The following is a 27194-nucleotide window of genomic DNA, read 5'->3' on the forward strand; positions in this document are numbered from 1 at the left end:
TTCTGCCTGTGTGGAAGTGTTTTGTTTCCTAATTAATTTAGCTAGGAGACATTATTTCTGACCTTCACAAACCACTGACTGTCTGAGCTTGGTTTTAAAGCATCCCATTAACTGTTTTTTCCTTTTTTTTAAGGAAAAAAAAAGAAAAAAAAATCCTCTCTTTCCTTCTCGTGAGTAGCCAAGTACAGAATGAGTACCTATAGTTATTCTTAGTGAGCTATTATATGTATAACATTTTTCCACAGTACGTGGTGTGTTTCTGGATTTATATGACACAATAATGACATTTTAAAATGAGGTGAAATCTTCATTTCCATGCAGTCACCAGCAAAATTTCCATTAATTTGAGTAAGGATAGGAGATACCTACCTTGCAATTTATAATTTAATAGCATTTTCTTACTGACGCTGAAGTCAGTAAGTACTTTTTACCCCTACCTTCAAAATAAGACTCTTTCTCTGTCTTTAAGATGTAGATGGAGGAATTTTTTCTTCAGTTTCAGTGGCAGGGCTGCCAAGATTGTGAAAGGAAAAATGTATTGTTCTGCCATAGTAAAACAGCCTAAACAGAGCTGTCTACTCTTATATTGCCTTAAGCATCCATCAGAAGTTGTATATATATGAGTCAGGTATAGGATTTATGCGTGCTGATTGAGGAGAAAATAATGGCCCTTCAAATTTTTGTACTTAAATTACTTTTGCAAAGAACATAACTTGCAATGCATTTTATGCAAATAATGCTAGGGATTTGGGGGAGAGGGGCTGAGAGCTAATACAGACAGAAGGGATACTTAGTGTTAAAGCAAATTGCATGAAAATTAGAAAGACTTTTCTGAACCAAAATATTTAACAAACAATATAGGCTTATGATTAAAATAGGAAATGAAGTTTGTTTTTTATTTCTTACTGGTGTCATTCTCCACCAAAATGTGTCTGTTATTTGGAGTTTGTAGATGTTGGAAATTTTTCATAAACCCGTGTGTTTTAGTGGTGTGCAGAGACTTTCAGGGTTGTCCAATCCAGCTCAAGGCACACGCACACACACACACACACACACACACCCCAGCAGGAGCTTAAGATCACCGCTTCTCTTTAGTCCCGCTTTTCTCCTAAATCCCATGTTCCAAAGGTGTCCAGCACGGTTTTCTCTAAAATAGATCCAGTTGATAATATTTCATGTCTGCACCCTTTGGTGCTGAAGCCCCGTACTTTGTTAGCATGTGATAAACGCAGAGTAGTTGTTAGATTTTAAGTCCCACTTTAACTATCTGTTCTTTCTTAGACCTGGTCCTCAGCTGGCTTTTTGGAAATGAGACTCTCCTTTTGGGGTGAGACTCTCAGACTTTTGGGTGACTAATGCTGTCCTGGGCTTTCCGTTCCTGTTGCTCTTTTTATGTGCTGCGTTATCCTACTTCTTGCTTTCCGCTTTTCCGTGGGCGAGATGATCTCTGCTTCCACCTCGGTTTTATACCATCAGCCCATCAGATCTTGGTAGGGTCACTAGGCTACTGCAATCACTTCTCTGTTGTGGGGCCCAGAACTGAACGTAGTACTTTTTTTCTTTGTTTCTTTTTAACCTAGTTGCTCCATACACACCTATTTAATTTATCTATTTTTGTCTGAGGTATGTTTTTGTTAATGCTGTTCTTGCACCCATTTTTTTTCCTTTTGGGACAAGGAGGAGTGAGCAGCTTGTGCTATTTCCTTAGCAGCAGTTCTTTTTGTATGGGCCAGAGTCAAAGCAGACAGTCAGAAAATCTTGATAGGTTTGCTTATTATACTGAAAGAACTAGAAGACGAAGGGAAAAAAATCAATATATGTATTTTTGTGTCTCTTCTCAGAAGGAAATGTTGTTTGCATCATAGTGTGCCTTCAAGCTGTGTGGAAAGAGGGTTAGAATCAATACAATTGGCTTTTGTCATGCTTAATAATTAAGATTTCAATAACAGATATTGTCGAGCATTTTTAAATACTTCTCACTCTCTGTAAAAAAAAAATAATAATAATGATGATAATCCAAGGTGAACATGCACAGCACACACGATCACTCTTTCTGGTGTGTTAAGTAGCTTTGCTCAATGTGTAGTTTATTCCATAGGTGGCAGTGTAGCCAGCTCTCCGGCTTTCCGCACGGAACCAAACAGGAACTCGCCCTACGGTTTTGCTGGAATTGGCCAGTGTTGGGTTTAACTGTAGAGAAAGGCATATGTGTCCCCGCGGCCTGGCCCAGGGCTCTGGGGAAGAACTGGCTCATGGTCTCGCTGGCTCCCTTTGCTGAGCACCTTGCAGCTTTGTGAGATGGTAGATCTGCCTTTTAACACCCGTGTTATTTATCTAAGTCACCAATGTTAATTAATTACCTGCTAGTATAATTATTATTTGAAAATTCAAGTTAAAATCTAGCCCCAAGGAGAGCAGTGGAAACTTTGCTGGTGACTCCATGTGTCCACCCCACATCTGACAAAGCTTTTATGAGCCAAGAACCTCAGCAGAGCTGGACACCCCCCTAATGCTCTTCTGGGGCACATGTTCATCAGTGCAGCGTCAACTAGCCACAGAGCACTGAGGCAGTTGATAAATTTGGATAAATGAGCGGAATTTAAGATGTAATTAACGGACCTTGGATATGACACATTTCCAGATAACGCCATGTTTTGTATAATTAAGGTTCGTGTAATCAGGGCTATGTTAACGCATGAAGTTTAATGAGTGCAAATGGAGAAGGAGAGAGGAAGCGTGCTGCAAATGGAGTGCCACGTAGTTTCATAGGCACCACTGGTATGCTGGCTGCCTTCAGACTGCATCAGCAGAAACACATTGCCGTAGCACTCCTGCAGTCAGAGAAGCCCAAAGCAAGTGAAGGATGTTTGTTCCAAACTCCAAAATTGTTGTTCAATCAAATTGTGTTTGAAGGAAAAAGAAAATAGCTCTTCTTGGAATTGTTCAATGAATGAAATCTAACGTGTATATAAATCAGTTTGGGTACATCATAAATAAGGCGTTCAATGCACTGTGAAGGAAACACCACCTTCAGGTTACTGAAGCAAGCAATGTAAGCAATTAAAGGTAGCAAGAAAATCTGATAGCATTTTGTCTTGAAACTGAGAAAGTGTCTGTTCTTCCAAATTTCTCATTTAAGTCGTGTAAAATATAACTTCCCCCTGTTTCCGACACCCCCTCTTCTTGTTTCCCCCAACTTTGGGCTTGATGCAGGAATCACTTGATTAATGTTCAGTGCTCACTGTCCTTCCAGAGTCAAAGTTGAATCTTAATATTCATAATAGTAGTGTACTGTGCCCCTTAGTAGAGCTTTGAGAATAGGGAAATAGCATCTGAAAGAATTAAGAGAAGAATTTGTGGCCAGGCTGTCGCAGATTTATTTCCACAGAAGCCCTACAGTGAGTACGTAGCAACAAGTCCCTAAGATCCCAAAGATACTGCGTGAATGCCTGCACTGAACATGAGAGCAGGTGGTGGTGGTGGTGGTTTTTAAAATCATCATGATTGTTGCAGTATACGAAAGGGAGATGGAGAAAACATAATTCAAGCAATTGGTGTTGGCCTTATTTATTATATTAAACTGAAATATAACTTTGAGATGTAGAGAGCTTCTCCAATATAATCATACTACTGAATACCATAAAAATAAATCATTACATAATGAAAAAAATATTCCTTTCTCCCCTGTTTTAAGTTTATTCTGTTAGTTCTGATTGATATCTATGCAGGTTCATCTTTATTTTTTTTCTATAGCGTAGTATGTGTAGTAGAACTACTGTGCTTTCTGATAGAGCTCCCAATGTACAGGGAAAGATGACACTTTTATTCAAAAGTAACCCAGTTGACTCACTCCGTATGAATTTTAGTTTTAAGTACTATTGCCAGGATTTGCTTTTAGAGCACAGCGGTGTTCACAAAGTTAACTGTGTTTGCTTTAATGTGGGTCCTGCTGTTGTGCTCATTTGCGGTGAGCTCAGAAAATTAGATTCTTGTTTATAGCTGGCTCCATCAGGGTCAGACGCGCGCAGGAGCTGCACTGTGCAGCAGTGCGGATGTAGGACAGACGAGCGCTTTGCTGCCCAAGCTGTACCCACCTTCCGCAGCTGCCCACGCGTGCGTGGACGCGTCACCTCCGCGACCCGTGTCCTGCGGCACACGCGGTGCTCTGTGGCGAGGCGGCCAGCCTGCCAAAAGGGCAGCCCCACGCAGCTTAGGGCACACCTCGAGGGGCACAACCACTGGCTAAGCATCAAAAAACCCAAGGTACCGGCAGGGCAAAACTGCCAGGCGTGCTCTTTGCTGCTTCGGGTTGGTAATGTAAGCGTTATCGGCACCTACGTGTGTTGTTGCAGCGCCACAGATCTCCGTTTGCCTTCCTCCGTGACGTCTGTGTGGTGCTCTCACACCAATGCACCACAGCCTGCATGTGGTGTAGGCATTGTATAGGCATGCCGTAAAACCCATGCAGATGAGCTCAAGTTTGATGGATCAAACGTTTTAGGGGGTTTTAAGTAGTATCTGTATCTCAAGGGTACTGTTAAAATCCTGTCAGGATAGTTCAGACTGTAGAAATTTGGCGGGGAGCGGGTGGGATCCAAATATCTGTGAACTTGGAAAAACTACTCCTGTCTCTCTGCCTATCCGTGTTGTTTTCTTTCATAAGTAGATTTTATATGGGAGTGTTGCTCTGGATAAAAGGCAACATGTATTTGGCCGTATATTTGCAGGCTTTTGCTCTGCGAACCCGGCCAGTAGGAGAGAGCAGAAAGCAGGAGCAGTGCAATGCATGTGTGGTGATGCTACATGGGTACTTTGGTCCTCTGGACAAAACAGAATCACTTTGGTTACAGCAATGGCTTAAGAAAATAAATGTTCAAAAATAGAAAATACTGTGTTTTCCAAAGGTTAATACAGCAAGTATTTTATTTCATTTGGCAAGCTTTGTTCTGTTGTTCTGTTTTGCAAAGACATTGGGATTCCAGATAGTGATAGATGCACAGTGTCTGTGCATTGAAACAGCCAGTCAAGGCATTGCATTGTGTATTTTAAAGTGCTTAAAAATATATATTATATTGCTATTGTCATATTTTCTCTGCCCGTCTCTCTTTTTTTTATTGTTTCAAGTATATTACTTGCCTTTGAGTGATGCATAAAAAGAATTGATTTATTGTTCGTGTGCTATCTTGACCCATATTTTAAATATTTTTTTATTTTTTTCATAGGTCCTCCCATGCCATCCTCCTCATCTAGTCCATCAGTTATCGAACATTCACACTCCCCTCCTCCATCACCCAACCTCCATGACAACCAGAGGTGGTTATTAAGTAATAATGCGAGCCAGCCAGTTCAGGACTCTGATACAGATGAGGACTATACTGCCAGCTCATATCTAGTGCAGACCGGTACTGTTTCAGTTTCTGTCCCAGGTCATGGTAAGAAGAGGACACTTTGTCCATAGTTTGAATGTGTTTTTCTTTTCTATCCTCTTATGAAATTGCCTGATAAGAATTAAATTGGAAATAAATTTGTATTTTAAACTTGTTTTCCCATGAATGTGACAAAATGATGCGTCTGCTTTGAAAATATTGCAGCATGAACAACTTCTAATAACTTTAACATAACTTTCTAATATATGAGAGCTTGTTTAAGTTATTTTTAGATGCATTAGTTGCATGTAGCAAAAGCCACTGATGACTTGTTGTGTACTGTGCCTCGTAGCAATGTCTGATGAGCTTGTAGTTGTGGGCCTTCTTAATGGGCAGGCTGCCCTGGGGTGAAACACCGTGCTCAGCCTCTGAATAACGTGAGGAGCATTTTGTGCTCCCTCGCTGAGCTGAGCGGGTGCCGGCAGCCCCTGGGGTTGCCCCTGGGCAGGCGCACGGGGTGGTGTGCCCGGTGCTCCAGCTTGAGGATGTAGGTGCAGGATGCAGGTTACACGGTCAGGGAAGGGAATGGTGGCCCCAAAGATGCATGCGTGCATGTTTCCCATTCCCCCAGTCCTGGGAACCAGGGAGGGTGGCACGCACCTGAAACCCCGCTGAGCTGACCCTTTATACTTCTTGCTGTAAGTAACCAGACTTTTATGGCCTTTTCCTGTCAATGCAGAAATAGTCATAGGGATGCATTTTTGCTGTATGGCTGGAATATGTTTTCTTGGGATAGTGGGACAGGAAAAATCATTTCTGAATTTATGGCCCTGCCCCGAGAGATGAGCAGAGCCTGGGAGGAGCCGGCCCTTTCCTGGCGCGCTCGTGCGTCCTGCGCGTGAAGCCGTGCCCGGCGATCAGCCCCTGGAGGGGTTGGCAGGAGCGTTCAGAGCGTGGCCTCCGCGGCCGCGCGTGGGGCACCTCCGTGTTGCAGAGCAGAATCTCCGTGTGCCCCCCTCAGCTTGGAGCGGGGCTTTGGGGCAGTATGGAAGAGAGCGTGCGCTGAGAAGAGCGGTGTGCGTGCGTGCGTCAGCTCTCCTTTCGTGGTTTTGTGCCTTTGGAAAGGCAGCATGGCCTGCTGGAAAAATCAAGATGCTTAGATTAAGATTTTAAAAACTGGTTGTTTTATTTTTGCATGTTCAGTGACTTGCTCAATATTCATCTGTGAAGGGCCCAGAGAAACAGTTTAACGTGCCGAGTTTGTAACCAGGGTGCCTTGTGAAGATGTCTCATTTCTTTTATGTCTATGAATGTGAAATCTATTAGACAGATTAGACAGATCTATTAGAAATCTATTAGGTTTAGCTTGGTAAATCAGTGGGTTTAGATTGCTGTTGTATCTACCAGGCTTTCTTATACCAAAAAAAAAAAAAAAAAAAGAAATAGCAACAGAAAACTGCTAAAAATGTTGAATTTTGGCGAAGGGCGCCTTACAGCCCCTAACCTCTTAGAAAGCCTCAAGAAGCCAGTAGGTATTTTTCATTCCTCTAGGTTTTTGCCGCTGCTGAGATGTTCAGCAGTTACTTGCCACTGGGAGTCTAATAGCTTTGAGAAATGTTCCTTAGAGTCATAGAATCATTATGGTTGGAAAAGACCTTCAAGATCATCAAGTTCAACTGTATTCCCTTTCACTCCAGGCGGGCCAAAGTAAGTTCAGCTAGCTACAGCCAGTCAGAAGCTAATGTGTATTGAGAAGGTTGTCCTTGGTGAGACTATAGCTAGCCAGAAGGGAAAAATAATCTTTCTCTGCACAGTACGTGTTCATCTTCTCATCCTGGCCATTAATGAAAATGTTAATCTTTGCCCCAGTATTAACCCCTTTGGGACACCATTGATGACTGGCCTCCAGCTGGACTGAGTACCGCTAATCACAGCCCCCTGAGCCCAGGAGTTCAGCCCGTTTTCAGTCTCCCGCAGTGTCTGTTTGCCTACCCTGGGCTTCATTAGCTCATCTCTGAGGCCGTTGCAGGAGACGGTGTCAAAAGCCTTGCTGAAGTCGAGGTGAACACCCACTGCTCTCCCCTCATCCGCCCAGCCAGCCAGCTCGTCACGGAGGGCGCTCAGGGTGCTTGGGCAGGCTTCCCCCTTGAGGAGTGAATCCGTCCTCCCTGCTCTCAACCACCTTCCTCTCCTTCGCTTTTGCAGCGGTTGAGGTGAGGCAGTTCCTCCTCCCTGCCTTTCTTAAACCCACGTGTGAGCACTTCAGTGTCCACGTCCAGTAGACGCCCTTGCAGCTTCTACTTTATCCTGCCAAAGCATCAGTATCAGTGATATCTATAGGCAGTTATGTATACACACTCATCTAGTAGTGCCAGCAGTTACATATATATATATGTGTGTATATATATGATGCAGTTTTAATGATCTTTCTCTCTCTCCACAAGATTAGACATTCTAAAAGCATTTCAACCTGCTAACCATAGATACTGTGTTTGTGAATGCTGTAAATAGCTGTAAATAGGGTTAGTTTGTCCTATTCCTAGAGAAGATGACAGCAGGAACTCTCATAAAGGGGCAAGTTCCAGCTGTGCAGTTGGCTGCAGGATCAGTGATAGTGTTGCCTGAAAATCAGGGTATTTCCATCCAAGACATGGCTTTGCCTCTGGTTAGTTTCTTGTATTGCAAGCTTTCGGCCTATACTGGAACATAACAGTAAGTAACAGTAACAGTAAGTTTTAATACTGATACTAATAGTTTATAAGTTAGCTACAGGTTTCTTGTACTGAATAGTTTTTATTTTTGGATAGCAGTTTTGCTAGTATGCAGATCTACCTTCGAAAGTTAACATCCTTTAACCTTGATATGTTCTCGTTTGAGTAATGTATTTTCTTTAGCTAGTATGCCAGCTGATACAGCAAATATTGCACTTTCAGTGGAAAAAGTTTGGGGTTTTGTTTGTTTTTCGTTACTAGCCTTCTTTTAATACACCTGGATGCAAAAAAGGCTTTCTATGCTATTTAATATTAATGGGTGCAAAATAACTCCAGTGCTGTGTTCTGGATGATTTATCCAATGTTTATATTGGCTAGGGGAAAATGCAAAAGCACTTTAGGCACATTTAGGATGAAAAAGGTACTGACTGAAAACAATTGTATTATTGAACTGTTTTCAGTTATATTGAATTTATGTGAACAAGAAGTTAAATTACCCTTTCGTCAGTCTGGGCAAATATCTGTTTTGTTTTCTTTTAAACTCAGTTCATTTGATCAGTGTAGCAACCTCCTCAAGTTTTAAAGAATCTGAGCATGTATTTAGAATTATATTTACCTGTGCCTTTGGCTTGGTTAGTTTGTTTTGCTGACCAATGGGAAATAGCTTTTATTTGTGGAATTAGCTAAAAGAGAATAACTAATAATTCTCATTTCTGTGTTCACTACATGTGGGGAGAAAAGATCTTCGTGGTGAGATTGCTAGTAGCTTTAAAAAATTCAGGTCAAGTAGGACCGTAGAAGTGTTGAGGATGATTTGCTAAGAATCATTTCTATAAAAGGGGTTTGATAATATGGGTAAATTTCAGGAGGACATAAATTTTAAGGCCATCAATCTTAACAGTGTTCCTTTACGTGGCATCCCCAATTTATTCCAGCTTTTATTGTTCCTCCTCTTCGCGGTGCAGCTCAGGATATCAACTGTTCTCACAGTCAGCCAGCCTGTCCATGGAGTTCAGAACAATTGATCAGTATTATAAAAGCCATTTTTAGAACTCCTGGAAATTTTAAATTGTTTTTAAGAAGACTACTGAAGCAGTTATAAGGAGCGGGAGCATTCTGAATATGTCCCCAGGGAGGAAGAACAGCTCTTTAAATGAGGGAGAAGGAGCTAGAAGTTGGGAGGAGGAGAGACTGTAAGATTGAGGTAGGGGTTTTCTCTTTATGTAATAAAATCTGTTTATGAGCAAGTCATGCAAAGTTTTTATTTAAGGATTCTGATAAGCTACTTAACTTTTTTCCACCAAAAATGATAGATTAATGGGAATTCGGAAGGGAATTTGTTCAAATTAGTAGCTTATCTTTCAACAGACAGACATATTGTAATGGAAAATACAGTGCTAAGTTGTCAGGTTAAGCAGAGCCTATGAAGAAAAGATATAGTTAAATGTTAGTTCTTATTATTGACAATGGAGATGAAGAGTCTGAATTAGAAATTCAGATTCGGGTTTTTTTTTACTCCTAAATCAGAAACATTATGGCAGAACTATCAAATACAAAATAGAGAAATATCTGTTTGACAGCAGCGTTTGTAACATGTATTTGAACATTTAAGTTGTACAAGGCTGTTGTGCCTCTTAGATAACAGCTTGTGATGATCATTCATCTGATGGAAGATTGGAAACAAATTTCAGTATAATAAATGTTTCGCAGTTGTCCTTGACCAAGGGTTTGCCAGGTGAGACCCACAATAAGCAAGATTTTGCCCAGCCACATGGGGGTTTTAGAGTGATTGTCCTTTTTTTTGCTCAAAATGTCTAGAATGTAAGTTAGGAAATCCAGAGCCAAACTTTCACATTTTGATTTGTGAAGGAGGGAGAACAGCCAAATGATGTTGGGAATGGTGGGACACAAGAGCTCTTCGTGCTCAGAAGCCTCAATGTATGCCATCTAACCCTACAGACACCAAATTGCCTATATATAATTCTCCTACGAACATAATTTGAGGCCTTTTGTTCCTGATGACTCAGTTGAACTTGATGGGAGAAATTATAGAGAAGTGCCTGTCATAAAGAAGTGATGACTATTTTATCATACCATAATGTCCTGAGGCCAGTGGCAGAACCTTCTGCTTTGCACAAGCACCTGGGAGAATACAGACCAAATGCTCAAGCCTGGCAAGGAGTAATGAGCAACACACGTACAAAGTTTAGGTGGGATTTTGTTAGTTTGTTGTTGTTGTTAAATCTCAGATTCTCCTGCCAGCTATCATGTTTTATTTTTCTTCCCAGATATCTCAGTTACCATATACCACCCTAACTGAGCAATGCCTTTCTTGTACAGTTTCCTTGCTGCCAGAAGCATAAGAAGTGGAGGGATCAATGGAAGTGCACACAGGGATTTGTGTTAAAAAGCAGTGGAATGAGCAAGTGGCTTTCGGGCACATTTTCCTCCTTTGCAACTCTTGCAGTTGCTCCTGCAAGTGGGAAAAACTCCTGTTCTGCCTGGAAAGCAGGGGACCATGTGATTGCTCCACACATGTCCCCATGGGCTTGGCAGAGATTTGGAAATCACATGTGAGCATTGAGAAGACCCGTGACAAGTTAAGTCAATGTCTTAGAAGAGCCTGCTTTGTAGCAGTCCTGCAAAACCCTTGCCAGTCCCTGTTGCAGCATCGTTGCGGTGCCGCAGTGAGTGCGCAAGGGGAGCTGGCTGTGAGGCTGGATTAGAGCTTGGCGTGTTGGGCTGTCATGTTCCGTGTAATGAAGAGCAATTTAGTTCTGATTATTGGGGAACAGAGGGAGAATAAAAAGTGCTGAGGGAGAAGGAAACTGAAACATGATGGCTTAAGGCAGAAAGCTTAAAAGCTGGTTGGGCTTTTTTAGTGAAGTGTAAATTTGTTTCCTTTTTTCTTCATTATTCTAAGTAAAGAATTGGCAGTCCATCTGAATTCCCTGGAAAAAATCGCTCTAGGTATCCAAGTACCCTTTTTTCCTTGTCTTCTTAAATCATTATCCACTGATTTTTTTTTCCTGTTATCAGTAAACCCATGCTAAATTAAGATTTGTCATCATTATGTCAGTACATATATTCTGTTTACCGGTCTGACACTGATGCTCAGAAATGCTACTTGAAAAATGAATTCTGGTTATTTTGGAATTGTGATAAATTAAAAATAATAGAACAAACTTGAAGGAGTTACACTGAGGAATATCATAGGAATAAGCTATGAACTTAGTCTTCTTTAACATCATTAATTATATGAATGAAGGAGTTAAAGTGGCAATAATAAAAATTCCTAATGATACTAAATGGCAAGAGTTCTGAGCACCAATTGGGGACAGCAAGTTAATAGAAAAGGACAAAGAAAGATAATAAATCATATGGCTGGAAACTAACAACATGAAATTATAACTGAAAAATGTAAGCTCATCTGAGATTCAGAATACTCGGGAGAAGTCCAAGGGGGAGAAATAGAGACTATTCATGATACTGAGCACCAAATCGGAGATTAATTTGCAGGATGGTCTGACCAACAAGTATAGTTTGAGCCAGACGTACAAATAGACCAGAAAAGAGGGTTTCACAGATGTAACATTAATGATATCATCTCCTGTCTGGAAACACATGAATTGGGGCAATTAGTAGGTCAGAGGAATTAGTGCATAGGAACAGGCAAGAGAACTAAACCTCTGCTCTGTGTAGAGTTTGTACTCTGTCTGCCTAAGTACTAGTTAACATTAGAGACAAGGAACGGAACACTGAGTGTACCCTACACGTAAAGAAATAATTAAAAACAACAGAGGGAAAATCAGAAAAGGAGAGATTAGGCTGAGTGTCAGGCACAATGATCTAGCAGTGCGCTGCATTGAGATGTCCAGGGGAATCCCGAGGGAAATGGCAGAGGCTCTGTCACTTGTAACATGAAATTAAAATGAATAAAAACATCAGAGTGATATTGCTGAGAACAAACCTCTGTGGTGCAGGAGAAGGTAGGCCAAAGTAACCTCCTGGAGCTTTGCTAGTAACGTGTGTGTGTGTGTGTGTGTGTGTTTCGAACACAAGACTCGGCAGTTTATAGCGGATTTCATGCCAGCCTGCACGGTGACTGCCTCGCTAGCAGCATGCGCAAGGCAACAGGTTCCCTGTTTAAACTGAACTGAAAACCCTGGGCTGTCCAGTGTCCCAGGCTTCCCTCTGCAACCATCCACGCCTGCCACACGAAGGCATCTGCAAAGCAGCTGCGCTCCCTTCCCACGCACCAAACGTCTGGCATCCTGCAAAACTACCAAATCCCACGGCCTCCCCTCAATAGAAGCTGACAATGTCTTTTGGGCATGTGCGTACCATGCAAATATTTCGTAAGCAAACGTGTTTGATACACACAAATTCAGCTAGCAATAGCTGACAAGCTGTCTGTAAATACGGAATAAGTTCATTCTTGACTGGAGCATTCCATAAAAAATTATACCGATTTTTATCTGAGGCCTGAGATAGATTGTCATGTTGCAGCTGCCGTGCAGCAAGGCTTTTGGGGCTTCCTCGGCAGCTCCAGAGGCATTTTTTCTCTTGCATTCAGCATCAGGCAGTGCAGAAAGGCCAGTATCCTTCAGGTGCAGATCAACTAATTTATCTGTTCCACATGCCTGGGGCAAATATAGTTGCATTAAAAAAACTTAACAAATGTGTCCTGAATGCTAGCCAGTTTATTTTTTATCCTTTTCAGATGTTTGGTTTCATTAATCCATCTTTTTATTCTTTTTCTCTGGCTTCATAGCCAAACTTCTGTCATCATTATTCCCTTAATGTACAAAAATGTACATTTGTTCAATTTAATTAGGCATTCAGCCTGTTTGCCAAGAGCAAATTAAAGTTTCCACCATCTCACCTTCACCCCGCCAAAATCAAATTTTGCAAAGTGGTGGGCAATTAGTTCTTACATCCAATTGTTGTAGTCTTGTTTTTCTCTTATAATTTTTTTGTAGTTTTCGATCTCTGTTACTTAATAGAAGAGCCAAGACCAATTATTTCTCCTCAGATTGTGGCCTTTGCAGCCTTCAAAGAACAGTCTCCCCCACACCTCCTGTATCATTAGCTGGAAGATATCTTTCCAAAGACGATTTCGGCCTCTTCACAAATCAAAGGATCGAGAGTGACAAATTCTCCTTCTTATACTCGAATGCATGCCAGATGGGACAACCTGCCAACTGTGTATCGTATTGCGGATGCGATCTGATGTAGAGACAGCTCCCCTCCTCCCTTCCCTGTCAAAAATCGTATTATAAAAAAATCATGCATGGTAAGAAAATCTGTGAAGATAAATTGATTTTGAAATAAAGGGAAACAGCAGTGCAGAATACAGTTTTATAAGATGATCAGAGCTGCATCCAAATGTCAGAGAGCTTATCTTGAACAAACACCTACCTGGGTCTCTACATGAGTGTGGGAAGGACAATGTATCCGTTTGCTCTTCGCCCCTGCTTGCATGCCTTGACTGCCTTGATTACAGGAGAGACCTTCCTAATTGCTAGGGAAGGAATCTTAATTTAAATTCTGTTGTAGTTAAACAGCAGCACCCTGAAGTTGCAGTCAAGAGCCAGGATGTACTGTTCTTGTCAGGAAAAGTAGGCTCCAACAAATTTATAGTGGACATTAATTTGTAATACAAAAGATGAAAAGAGGAGCGGCCACCTCGGAATTTTGCTTTTGTTATAAATTATGAAGCTGGGGACTTGACCCAGCTGTTCAGGCTGACTTCCAGCCTCCCTGAGTACGTCGAGGTGCAAAGGGTATGCAAGTGCACAGCAAAGAGCTTGCCCGAGGTCAGAACTAAACTCAAGCATCGTGCGTCAACAGGTTAAAATCTCATTTATGGTTTTCCACCATTCTAGTTCAGAGAAAGATCTAATATTTCAACTCTGAGCAACAGAGAGAAAGCTGGTTTTTTACAGATGTCTTATTTAGGAAGCGAACAGTGAACATCTTGCCTGTGCTACTGTTCATTCATCACTGAATGGCAACTTCTTCAACCTACAGCTTTGCAAGCCCATCTTACCAGCTCTAGTACTCCCTGAGCCTCGATAACTTAAATAATTCAAAAGTTCTTCCTTTTTTCATTGAAGGTTGTGGGGTTTAGATAAAACTTTGAATTTATTGTCTGGTTTCTGAGTCTTTAGTCTGCTCTTACTTGGTCTTTTTCATCTTTTTTTTTTTTTTTCTCTCTTTTTCCGTCCCACCCTACTGGAAGGGTTGGTTTGTTGGTTTGGTTGTTTGTTTTCATTTACTTAGAATTGTAATCGCTGTTACGGCAAAGAGCTGGGCCTTTGGAAAGCACTCCCGCCTACCAGCTTGGTAAAACTTGGTACAAAATGTTTGAATTTAGTAAGGGACCGAGGTGCTGTTCAGTCCTGCAGATTGTGCAAATCCTTCCTCCTGCTGGGTTGAGTCCTCAGTTACAGCTGAAGAAAATAAGACCTGTGCAAACATGAAAGACATGATTTCTTGCTTAGTTTTTCTGAATGAGTGTGCTAAGGCCTGATTCCCTGCTTCAGAAGAGCCCGGGATTGCCCTTGGAGGAAAGGGAAGTTGCCAGAGCAGTAAGTAGTAACACAAGTGAGTCACTGGAATGCATCTGCAAGATAGACATTTTATCCTATGGTGTTGAAAAAGTCACTGTAGCCAAAAATAAAGCGTTTGGCAGAGCAACAAAATACGATTTTAGTTGGTGGTGGCTTTTGGCTTCCCTTTGAACTGTACTTTGGATAACTCTAAGTTGGAGGACAGTTGTCTGGTGCTTTAAGCAAGCAGCTTGCTGGAAGTAAGCAGGACTTTTGTAAGCTCTTCACAAGAGAAAAAAATGAGTATTTTTCACTTGATTTTCTAAGTAAAAAAGGGGAATGGATGACTGAAATCTTAAGAGAACTTATCGTAAGGTTGCTTTGAAAAGTACATGTCTAAACAGTTGAATGCCATTAGTCTTATATTCTTTATACTTTTGAAAGCTTCAAAAATGGAGCAGTTGAAGGATGTTGTTTATTAAAGCAGCTGTGAATTAGTAGAGAAGTTGGTTGTGATTGTAAACATGTGATAAGTGTCCAAAGATCCATTTTTCTTTAATTAACTCATAACATTAATTACTCGTTTGTAATTTTTGCTGGTGCTGAAAGATTAGAAAGCAGCACTTCACCTTGTTGCCACAACAGTTTAAAATAACACTTAGATAAAAAACCATCCATTAACGGAAACGATAACTGGTTCCTCTTCAGATTCAATTTCCCGTTCCTTTGCTATGTTATGGGTCTCTAGGTATGCATCACTTCTAGCATATTATCAATGCTTTCCAAAGCTTCAGGGCTACTCTCCAAGCGTAATTCCTGCGCCCTTGGACCTCGTCCGCAAAAAGGCCTCTCCATTTAGGATCTCTCTGCGTCTGGCTGGGCCGCTGACGTGAGTCCCTTTGTCACTCGCCCATTAAGGGTAGGCAGGAGCAGTAACCCGACTTTTCAAGGCTGCGGAGATGTGACTGGGAGGCACGTGGGCCTGCCTCCCTCATGCAAGGCCAGGGATTGCTATTGTCAGATGCAGTGGGCATGAAAGCAGCAATTTTACAGCACAAAAACTCCAATAACATTTACTGCGGTTGGCTGGGATTGCAATGCACACAGGCACTGCTCAGTCGGGGCTGCTTAAGCACCAGCTTCCCTTGGCTTTTTGCCAGGCTGCACATTTCAGAGAGGAGCCCTTCCAGGGGGAAGAGTTTCCCTTGTAACTGGCTGGGGGGTAAACAGAGCGGTCAGGCATGGTTTATTGCGTTACATACTTGACTATGCCTGGTAGCATGCAACAAAATAATTGGTAGAATTATTTTAATCATTAGACCCCGTACGTATGAAATACCTTTTCCAAGCCAGGGAAAAAAAAAAAAAAAGCAAAAGACACGCAGGGATGTGATGTTTCTTTCTGCTAAGTTGATGGTTGTTTATTATAAAAGGCTAAAAATATTCTCTCTGTGGGAATACTGTATGTTTACACTAGTATCCCTGCTACAGTTAGAGAAAACTGAATTAATTTGCCTCTTTATTGCTATTCTTCTCTCGCATATAAATTCCATAATGGTTAACAGCTCGTTACTGTGTGGAAGGATAGGTCTGTGTATGTAACAGGACACTTTATAATAATAATAAAAAAACTGTTTTGAAATACTGTATATGCAAGGTAATGACAAATTAAAAGAAAGTCACTGTAAATTCTGCTATTGGTCTAACTAATCTGTACCTTGATAAGTCTGTCTTGCAGTAATTAAGAGTAAACTTACCTCCCTGTTGCCATAACCTGGAGACTCTGCGTGAAATACTCTTATGTGCATTTTTAAAACCCCCAGTTTAACACTGACTAGCACTATTTAAACAACGTATAAGTGAATTTATATCTACTAGAGCAGATGTTACGAGAGCTGAATATACAGAAGGCTGACTTGGTTACCACTGAGTAAAAATACCAGCTGCTGTTCAAGTCTTTCAGTTCATTCAGAAAGCCTCAAAGAAGGGTCCAGCTTTCCCTTGGGCTTGTTTCTAGGACTTGTTTTCGGGGGCTTATTGGTGAGTTCATTTGTAATTCCAAAGACTGCAGCGTTTGGGGGTTCTTTTGCTTGCTTGTTTCTATTTTGTCTTTTTTTTTTTTTTTTCCTGCAACACACTTAGTTATTTCTCCTCAGCGGTGCGAGCGAACGCGCTCGGGAGAAGCTCAGAGGAGCGTCGGCAGAAACCTGCAGGTTTCCCGGTCGCTCCCGCATGGTTTGCCCCGTGCCGAGCAGGGAGAAGGCAGGAGCAGCAGTGACCTTGCGGCTCCGTGTCAGCGGCCGCCCGTACGGCCCGCGCTGGAGGGAGCGCGCGGCGCCCTCCTAATGAATCGTGCCTTTGGTTCCCCGGACGAGCTTTTACAGCTGGGCTCGGGCTGTCATTGCTGCTGGGGGGAGATGGAGCTAAGTGCTGAGATTGTTTCGCTGGCCCGTGGTGGAGAGCGGAGAGGAGCAGCAGCCTTCATGAAATTCACACTCGTGTTTCTTCGTGTTCTTCACCCGTTCCTGACGTGCTGCTGATTTGCCAGCAGGCGCTCTAGATGGAGGCGGTAGAAATGGCGAAGCTGAAAGATGCAGTTTCATGAAGCAGCTGCATATTAGCAAAGAAGCTGGTTGTGATTGTAAACCTATGATAAGTGTCCAAAAATCTACTTTTTATTAATTCATTTGTAATTTTTGCTGGTGCTGAAAGAAGGAAAAGCAGCACTTCACCTTTTTAATATTCTTGACATTACAGTTTAAAATAATGCTTGGATAAAAGCGCCCATAATAGAAACGGTAACTGGTTCCTCTTCAGATTCAATTTCCAGCTCCTTTGATGTCATGTGGGACTCTAGGTGTGCATCATTTTTAGCATATTTAGCTGTCTGATTCGGAGATAATCACAGAGTCATTGTTTCTTTCTCAAGTCTTTAGTTGTGTTTTTCAGGAGACACACTAAGAAGTTGTTAGGTAAGCCCTGTAATGGGTGTTTTCCCAGGGTCGCTGCAGCATTTTGCCTCAGCTGCCCTTCCTGTTGCCTCAAGGCAGTTCCTCAGTGGCCTGCAGTATGGAGCGTTTTCTATTCGGTTATAGCTCAGTACGAGTAACCAGAAGCACGGAGCCGTGCAGGGATCTCCGCCTCACCCAAGTAGGATTAACTCTTATTTTAACCAAGTCACCCGTAACTGGAGTGAATGCGGCTATTGTGCGCATGGAGGGCCGCAGAGAGACAGGTTGGTGATAGACATTTTTAAAGCTCCTTTCTGGTTTCCCCGAAGCCCTTGGGGCGCAGGGCTGAGGGAAGGGGCAACCTCCCCCCTGCGCCAGGGTTATTTGTGCTCCTAGCTGGGCCCTGGGGTGGCCGCTGTGGCCGAGGAGCATCTGCGGAGTCAGATCCAAGCAAGGTGACCTGGTCTGCCCGGGTTTGTGCTGTCTCCAGCAGCAGTTGACACTGGGCTACATCAGAATTTCTATTAAAGAAATACGCGGTGGTCTGGAGGTTCTCTCAATTTGAGCTTAAATCTTGGATTTTTAAAAATTTATTTATTTGAGTGTGACCACAATGCTTTGTATGTATAGAAAATTCCTTACGGAGAGTTAAAGCAGAAGCTAACAAAGAATTGAATCCTTAAGAGAACGTTTTAACCACACAACTCTCTAGGTGCAAGTACCTGGTAGCTCTGTGCTGAGGAAGTTGGGGAGGCTCCTGTGTCCTTCATGCATGCGTTAGCAAGGCTGAGTTTCTTTTGTAGTGGTCTCTACATGTGCACTTTGTGACTATGAATTTTGAAGCCGCAGTGCTATCAGATTTAAATTAAAAGATATTTACGTGTGTGTTTTGGGCAGGTGGAGAGGCCACAGCTTCAGCTGAAAGTTCAAGAAATTGGAGCATAGACAAAAAATCAAGAGAGCAATTAAAAGATTGTTTATTTTTAACTTTTTTACGTATGGCTAGTAGTATAGGATAGAAAGCATAAAACCATGTGAACAATAAATAGTCTATAATCAATGCGCTATCCTCCTTTTTGGTGACATTTGTCTCTCACTTTATCCAAGTGCAAACAAACAGGTAAATCCTGGCTGAAGTAGGTTGTAATTACCCCATATTTGTGTGTCTGGCTCCCATTTCTGGGCTTGCATGATTATAACAGAATTTGAAATGTATGTGAAGAGACACAGAGAGAAGTATATTCTCTTGGTTACGACTTGAGCAATTCAGCAGCATCTGTGGAAAGCCTTTGGGAAAAGCTCTTAGAGCTGTGAAATACAGGAGCTGGGAGCCTCGCTGCTCTTTCACTGCCTCATCTATACTGCTCTGCTCCGCTTTGCTTCCTTCAGAGATCTTTGAGGAGGAAGAGGGGATAAAAGCATTAGCAGATCCAGTATTTCCACAAGTCAAAAACCACTTTATCTGCTGACAAAAGCACCCAGCGGTTTCCTTGCCATGGTCTCTGCCTCCAAGAGCAAACCCCCGTTGCCACTTTGTGGGTTAATAATCCCCAAACGGGAATGCCCACGCAGGAAGGAGGTTACCCCTTGCACACCCGTTGCCAGCAGTGGCTGCGAGACGCGAGCGCAGCCGAGCGCTGGCGCCCTGGAGCCTCTCGCTCTGCGGCCCCAGGAGCCGGTGCCAACGTGGCCCCCCTTTCCTCTTCACTTGGGGTGCTTCTAGCCACGGCGTGAAAGGTGGTTCATGGTGCTAGTGCTGAGGCATGGCAGCGAGCATCCTAAGTCTGGTTCTGCATGGATTAGGGAGACTGTTACTCACCATCCCATATTGGTGGGGTTTTTTTTGGTTTTGGTTTTTGCTGTTGTCCAATGCTCAGGTCTTTTGCAGAGAGCAAGCGTGAATTGCACTTGCCTTCAGGGCTGTCCATAGCTGGTTAGGGGACAGTTTCTTTGGATATTATCCTTCCTCTTGAAAAAAAAATGAGCAGGGAGGTGTTCCTCCTAGGTTCCTCCTAGGTTCCTTCCAGTCTTAATGGTTTGTAGGCACATTAAGGCAAAGCAGAGTAGAGTGAATGTAGGTTGGAAAGTAGAGAGAGTCCTGGACACTTCTGTCCCGACTTCCTTTCCTCATGACTCACTTTTTTACCTCCTTCTGCGGTCAGAAGTGCTGAGGATGCCAGGCTGTCAAATGTAAGGTACAGTAGGTACAAGTAGAGGGAGCCTTTTGAACCCTCAAGCGTTCTGTGTTCCTGGACTTTTTTTTTTTTCCCCTCACATTCTTTGGAGGGTTTTGCTTTTCTACTTGCTCCATCTTAGTTTTAATCCTTCTCATCCTTTAAGTGTGCTCTTTTAATTTCCTCTTTTTATACCCCACGAGCTTTGAAGGCTTCCCTTTCTCATTGATTAAGTCATTTATCCTTTATTAGACCATTCCATCCCACTTCCTACTTTCTCTTTTATCCTTTTCTCTTTTCTTTTTTTTTTTTTTTCTTCCCTTCATGGACTCTTTTCATATCATCCTCTCCTTGTTCAGGCTTCCTGCCTCCCCCTCCTCTCTGCCTTTGTTGTTTTCTCCATGGGACAGGTACCTCTCATGAAAAGGTGCTTTGTTCCGAATGTATCTGCCTTGGGGCAGCTATTTAATGAAAAAATCAGTTTTCCGAGCTCCTATCCCTCTGAAGCCCTACGCAATAAATGCCAATTACAGTTTTACACAATTAAAATAACCATGCAATATTTATTTTTTATTATTAGTGTCTCCTCATTAAAGAAGTAGTGCTATGTCGTGTGTATGTTTGCGTTTTTTTGAAACACAAAATAAAGACAATGCTTTCCTTCTAATCCATGTTAGTCTTTGCTATCAAGAATTTCTTTAACCCTTCTTTTCTTTTGTGAGTGCGTTCCAGCCATCCGTGGAAGAGTCAGCAAAACACAAACAAAATACTTATAAGAAGTCTAGTTCTTTTATAATCAGGGATGGAAGCTAACATCCTGCCCTCTTCTGATCCCACTTATACTCCTGGGGCAGGAAAGCTGTTAGAAGAGATGAAAATTGATCAAAAAAGAAGGGCAGACTTTTCTCCTGATGGCTGTGGTGGTCACCGGGGGAATTGGCAGTTGTGGCGAGGGGGCGGTGGAGAGCGATGCAGGAGAGCGGCCGTCTCAGGTGGTTTCCTCAGTGCAGAATAGCCCAAACCTTTTGGGTGCTGCTCCTGGGAACTGAGTTTGTCCTGGATGCCCCGTCGTGCTTTTAAGAGGATTAAAAGCTGAAACGAAGGCGAAGTTGGTACAGGTAACAGCGCTAATTTCCTCAAGTGTGACTGGTTTAGCTCTACAGAGCAGCTGATCTCTGTCTCCTCAGTGAGATGCACTTAACCTGAAACACCAGTCTTTCATGTGTGGGTTTGACATCAAGGGGTTGCTTGACACTCGCTGTGCAGAAATTAACATCTTTGTTGTTTTTCCACATCCATTTTCTATTCATCGTCTCTGTCTCGTCCAGTCTTCTGTTCCCACCTCATACAGTGTTGTACTGCTGCTTGCAGTGCACAGCCTTGTGCAGACGGCTAGGTTTTAGCAGCTGAAGCTCTTCTGATGATTGTGACGGAAATTAGTGTGTTTTATAAATAAGGATCTTTCTTCCCCTCCCCTAGAATTTTGTTGACATTATTAGATGATATTTTAAAAGTCAGATTTTTACCAGACAAAATTCAAGTTTGGAATTGCAGGTTTCGCAAAAGTGATTAATGGTATAAAGAATTATTGAAAACAGTTTGAGGAACTGTGTTCTTGGTAGCGTTTCATGCTCAAATAGTCCTATTAGATAAAGTATTTTTGCTCCAGAGGTGACAGGCAGTCAGCGAGTAGGACTTGAGCAGCATGACTGTATGTAAAAAAGATTGATTGCTTTTTGCATAAGTGGAAGGATCACAATATTAGGGTGGCATCAGGATATGATTGCAAGTGGCAACACATCTGTGTCTATGTGTGAGATGAGTGATTAACTGATGGACGGTGGATAAACAGAATTGAGATGTGCTGGGGAAAAAATGGCATTTTAGCCGGTGCTTTGAAGCTTTCAGTCGAATTGCTGCTGGTTTGGGGATGCCCTATAGTTCATGCAAGTGGGGTCAATCCTTTTGGGAGGGAAACAGATATGCTTTTCCTTGGAGAGATCTCCACGGTTCGTTTTGCCCAGCATGCAGGTCCGTAGCCGTGCTCTGCACACCAGCCTGCTCGTCGGCAGAATCTGGGGTGGCCTCGAGCCCTCCTGCCTGCTCTGGGAGACACCACAGCCTGGGCTGGACCCTCAGACAGCCCTCCTGTTGTGCCGGGCCGCTTTGCGAGAGCCTCGGGTGGGTCTCCTGCAAGCAGTCAGCTGGTGGGACCCGGAAGGAGTAAGGAATAACCTGGAGCAGGGTGAGGTGCTGGGCACGTCTCTGGGGAGCTGCAGATCCAAGGGTTTCTTCCGCGTGCCCTAGGAGCATGTTGGGACCAGGCACTTCAAAGCAGAGAAAAATCACAACGCTAGCATAGTTGCTGCTGTTATATCCTAGAGCAGCAGTTGGTCTTGGATGCTTTTCTCCTTCCCTTGTCAAAAGTCCTTTCCTCCATTTTTTTTCTCATCCTTCACCACTCTTTCTTCAGTGTTTTTTAATGCTCTTGTATGCTAGTGGGAAACATTTTTGACATGTGTTAGTGGTTGTCTCTACACATTTGCCACTGTACTTGTTTTTTTTTTTTTCCTTTCCCTGTTGTTTGCAGTTTTAAGGGATTTCATTGCCTCAAGGCTAGTATTTCCTTTTTTCCTTAAAAAAAAAAAAAGTATTTTTTCTAAAAGGACAAGGAATATAACTTACCAGCTAATAAAAATTTATATTTTATTGTCATCTCATATTTTAGAAAAAAGTGAGCATGTTGATTCTAATTATATTATTGGTTTATCAGTCTGGGAATTTCATAACTGTATTTCTCAACCATATGTTCAGTATGTCATTATTAGACTTATGCTGCAAAAATGCACTGTGTAACAGAACAATATGAATTGCCCAGGCTATATTAAGATTTAGAATCAAGCACACAAAGAAAGGTGAAAAAAAATGTGTAGGCTTCACATCTAGGATTATAATCCTTTAAATCTCTATTCACCTGTAAATTTTAATTACAAATTACTTCTTTTGTTGTTATTGTACTGAGTGTCTGCAAAGGAAACACACTGACTCTGTAGAAGAAACTACCTTGTAAAAGAAACACCCTCCAAGGAAGTAATTTACATTTATTTATACGACACTCTGAGCCGATTAATGAGACCAATATAATTTTTATTTCAGAAGTAATGGCTTGAATTATTTTCTTCAAAATTATTCATATTTTACTTGGCTGTTTATTTTCTCTTACATCGCTTTCCAGATTTATGGAAGGTACTCGTAATAATTGCGTACTTCATTTGATGCAGTGAATATACGTTGCTGGACAGCCTTGTGCATTGCCTCACATTTTACTTTCGCAGCTGAAGACCAATTTCACTTCTGCATTAATGCATGTAATTGATTATTCAAGTTTGAGGTTTGTTCTTGAGGTTTTGTGGGACTTTTTTCAAGCTACTCTAATATTTGTGTTTATGTTGTAGACGTGCACGATGCACTTCTAAGCTTATGATTCTATACATTGCAAGTCTGACACAAACTCCTATTAGCTACAAGCTACTCCCTTGTAGCTCTGAATACCACAACATGCCAATGCATCATACATCTTCCATTTAAATTATATAATTGTTCCTAGATCAATAGCCAGTAGTTGTTAGTATAGAAGGAAGATGTTTGTAAACATATTTTTTGGCTTTTGATTGTAATTTCCATAATGCCTCTCTCCTGTGGTCAGGAAGAACAGGAAAAGTGAACTTTTCTCCCTGGGGCTTTTGTGCTTGTATACGGTGGAGGTGGGAGCGGTGTACAGCCTTGTTTCTGCATCCAAGGAAGGATCTCATCCATAGCCAGCACTTGGTTTTTGCCTGAACCTAGTGATTTCAAAACATCGCTACAGGAGTGTTTTTCCTCTTGTAAACAATAAATGTGCCACATCCTTAAAAGACCAAGTGTGAGACACAGCCATAATTGCTCAGTTTTGGTGCCAAGAATAAATGGTTCGAAGAAAGCTTAGCACCCTTATCCCTAGGGAGATGCAACTTATATCAGGCAATAACACACACAGTAACTTCTCACTTGAGTTCTAGCAGATATCAAAGATATGTCACAAACTAATTGGTATTCATCAAGTGATAGAAAAATGTATTTTTCGTAACATACATTTATACCTGTATACATCTGCCTAAATGCTTATGATTAGTGTAGAGATTCAGACTTACTCCAAGAGCTATTACAGTTTTGCAGATATTATCAATGACTTCATTTATTCTCTCTCATAAGCATAGATGACTCTCCTAGAGCCACGTGCTCCTCAGGTCTCATTATGTTCCTATGTGGGGGAAAAAAAGACAAGTCAACAGGGATCCTTTTACTGTCATAGCAGTGAGGCTAAACGTAGCTTCTCTCTAGCATCTTATTTCTTAATGTTTGCTTTTCAAATAAGTTTCTGTTTGCTCATTAATGATTTTTTGATTTCTCTGTTTCCTTAACCCTGCCGAAATAAATAAATAAATAAAAATGGTGGATGTGGTTAATCTCAGCCCTTAATGAGATGGCCTTTAGCAATTAATTGATAGGCACTGAAGATACTTTTTATATCTGGGTAAAATCCCATCCCTGGCAGATATCAAATTTGCTGTTCTCTCTCATTTCATAGAATCACAGAATGCTTAAGGTTGGAAGGGACCTCTAGAGATCATCTAGTCCAACCCCCCTGCACACGCAGGGTCACCTAGAGCACGTGGCACAGGACTGTGTCCAAGGGGGTTTGGAAGATCTCCAGAGAAGGAGACTCCACAACCTCTCTGGGCAGCCTGTTCCAGTGCTCTGGCACCCTCACTGTTAAGAAATTTTTCCTTAATTCATGTGGAACTTTTGATGCTTCAGTTTCTGGCCGTTTCCTCTAGTTATGTCTGTGGCCACCAGTGAAAAGAGGCCAGCACCATCCTCCTCACTGCCTCCCTTGAGGTACTTATAGACACTGATTAGATCCCCTCTCAGCCTTCTCTTCTCCAGGCAAGAAGAAAAAAGAAAAGGCTAGAGAAGAGCCACCATGATCTCTCACTTTAGTACTGTGAAGCACTTACTTTGGTGGCCAAAGCAATTGAGCTTAGTCCTTCTCTGTGTGGTAGATGAATAAGGAATATTCAGTAGTGCTTATATTGACCATTTTGCATGAAAATGATCTAAGCCAGGGGGTGGAATGTAAAGAGCCTCAAAATAGGCATCATCTCGCTGAACATCATGTGTGATGACAACTCTATGCTGTGGAGATGTGATCAACAATCATAATTGAACTTTACATAAAGAAGCTATAAGAGTCCTACTTGAAAAGCACAGTGAAACTTGAACACACTGACCTAGGAATTGGCCATCATCTCTTAGCTTTCCCAAACAGAAAATTTAGAAAGAACTGCAAGTGGGTTATCGCCAGGATTAGGGAATACCATGGGTATAAATCTGTAGAATCCAAGGTTAATGTCAAGTCTCTGCGATAAAGCATGGGATCCAGAGGCATTGCTGGATGCCTTTATGTGCTTTGCCACCAGTTCCACCAAGCCCCCTAGTTACTGTCAGAGCTAGTCAAAAGCAGGATGCACTCGTCCATGTAGCTGGCCGTTGGCCAAGGCAGACTTGTTGCATGCCAGGAGCTGCAACCAGCTGGGCTCGAGAATAAATACATCCCTTGTCTGTCTTTAGATCAGAGCTTAAGTTTTTTCTTGTGTCTAGACTTGTGCTACCATGTTGAGGTCTGGCAGCTTGCCAGGGAAGTGCTTTGAGGAGGAATTGCTCCTTGCTGTTTCAAGAAGTCCTGTACGGTTGGAAAAGGTTCTGAGTGTAAGTAGCTGAACATGGTCTAAAACCAGACAAGAGCCTTGCTACCTTCATAATTGGCCATGGATGCCTGCCTATCCACCACCTTTTTTGCTCATTGGTTTAAGGCATCAGCCCTCTCCTTAGCTGAGCTGTGAACTTCAGCATCCTTTGGTAATGTCATGTTTGGTCTTCTCTTACTTGACTCTTTCCAAAGAGGAGACTCCCCTGTCTGTACCGCAGTGAGCTCTCTAAAGGAAGGCTGGGATGTCCCATCTTTTACATCTTCCTCAAACTGAGCGTTATCCGCCAAAGCAACATAGAGAGCAAGGTGAGCAAGCTGGAGATACTCAAAACAGAGCACCTGTTGTTCTAGCTGAAGAAACCTGGTTTAGTGGATAATGTGCCTTGTTTCCTGACATTTCTGACCAACCTCCGAATCTTTTCTGGGAATTGTTAGAAGCTTCTTGAAAATCCTCCTGTTTTCAGGAGATTTGGCTATCCGAAGTAAGATTACTGAAATGGAACCATCCACATGCATTTGCCCGGTGCTGTGCACTGTTCCTACCTGCTAAGCGAGATGCTCTATTTGAAAGATCAATCTTACAGTCCTGCAAGGAGGCTGACATTTCTCATTCCTACCATGCTGGTAAAGTTTTTCTTCTCACTCCAGTTTGTGACAGGCACACTGACACATACTTTAAAAAGAGACATTTATTTCCACTGCAATGACTGGTTCTTTGAGCTGATAATGGCAATGTGGATCTCCATTCCCTGTAGTTGAATGCAAGAAATCTGGAGGTGCTACCAAGAAAAATACTTCAAGCTTGTTTGTGTAAGATGTACCTGATCTTTTGTGTGATGCATGCAATGCATGGAAAAAAATGAGTTACAGCAGAGGAAACGATAATTTCTTAGCAATGTTTTCTTATTATATGTGTTTGTATTATATGTGTGTTTTGTGAAACTTCTCTGGATTTCCAGATTGCCTTGCAAGAGAGTATATAATACACATAAAGTGCTGTAACACCCGTACATGTTACAATTCATTTGAAGGTTTTCACCCAAAACTTCACTGAGATCTAGCAAATATTTTGGAAATTAGGCTGGTATTTGTTGCTGCTACAGAAAATACTATGATGCAAGAAGCTTATTTTGCAACTGTTGCACTAACCTTTCAAATAGCACTTCAGTTCTGTTGGGTATCTCATTGGTATTCAGATATTTGAAAAAATATGTGAGACGAACTGCAAACTCCTGGTTTTGCCTTTTGGGGTTTGTTCTAACAAAGTGATTTGATGCAGTGATTGCTTTTAAATGGTAGCCAACACGTAAATGTGTAAGTAGACAATAATAAAAAAAAAGATAACTTGAGACCTACTTACTAAGAAGTCCCTACTTAAAAATAGGTATTCACACATACAGGGCTTTACACTGTTTTTATTACAAATATAGGCTTTGCAATTCATCAGTGCTCCTTTCTGTTAATAATCTGTCTGCTTGGTGTTGTAAATAACTTACACTTGTTGACAGCTATTTAGACTTCCAGCTTTCAGAAATGCTGCTGTCCATGTTTGCCGCTTCTAAAAGCATTTACTCTTTTTCTGAGGTAATTTTTCCAGCTAATATGCCTTAAAATCTTCACTGTTTGTTT

At 42.0% G+C, this 27194-nt stretch overlaps 1 protein-coding gene across 4 annotated transcripts in view; it reads left to right on the top strand.

Annotated features, from left to right (window-relative positions):
• Positions 1-27194, top strand: part of TENM3 (teneurin transmembrane protein 3) — a 292279-nt gene that overhangs the window by 127010 nt on the left and 138075 nt on the right. The window contains exon 3 of one of the 4 annotated variants that reach the window (XM_088524633.1): positions 5223-5432. The exons of the other annotated variants lie outside the window; for them this stretch is intronic. Coding sequence (XP_088380759.1) covers positions 5223-5432 — 210 coding nt within the window. The remainder of the gene's footprint in view (positions 1-5222; positions 5433-27194) is intronic. 4 annotated transcript variants of the gene reach the window in all.

This window comes from Tinamus guttatus, unplaced genomic scaffold, assembly GCF_059628265.1.
Source record: "Tinamus guttatus ecotype Peru unplaced genomic scaffold, ASM5962826v1 Tinamus_guttatus_pri_ptg000213l, whole genome shotgun sequence".
NCBI classification, from domain to species: Eukaryota; Metazoa; Chordata; class Aves; order Tinamiformes; family Tinamidae; genus Tinamus; species Tinamus guttatus.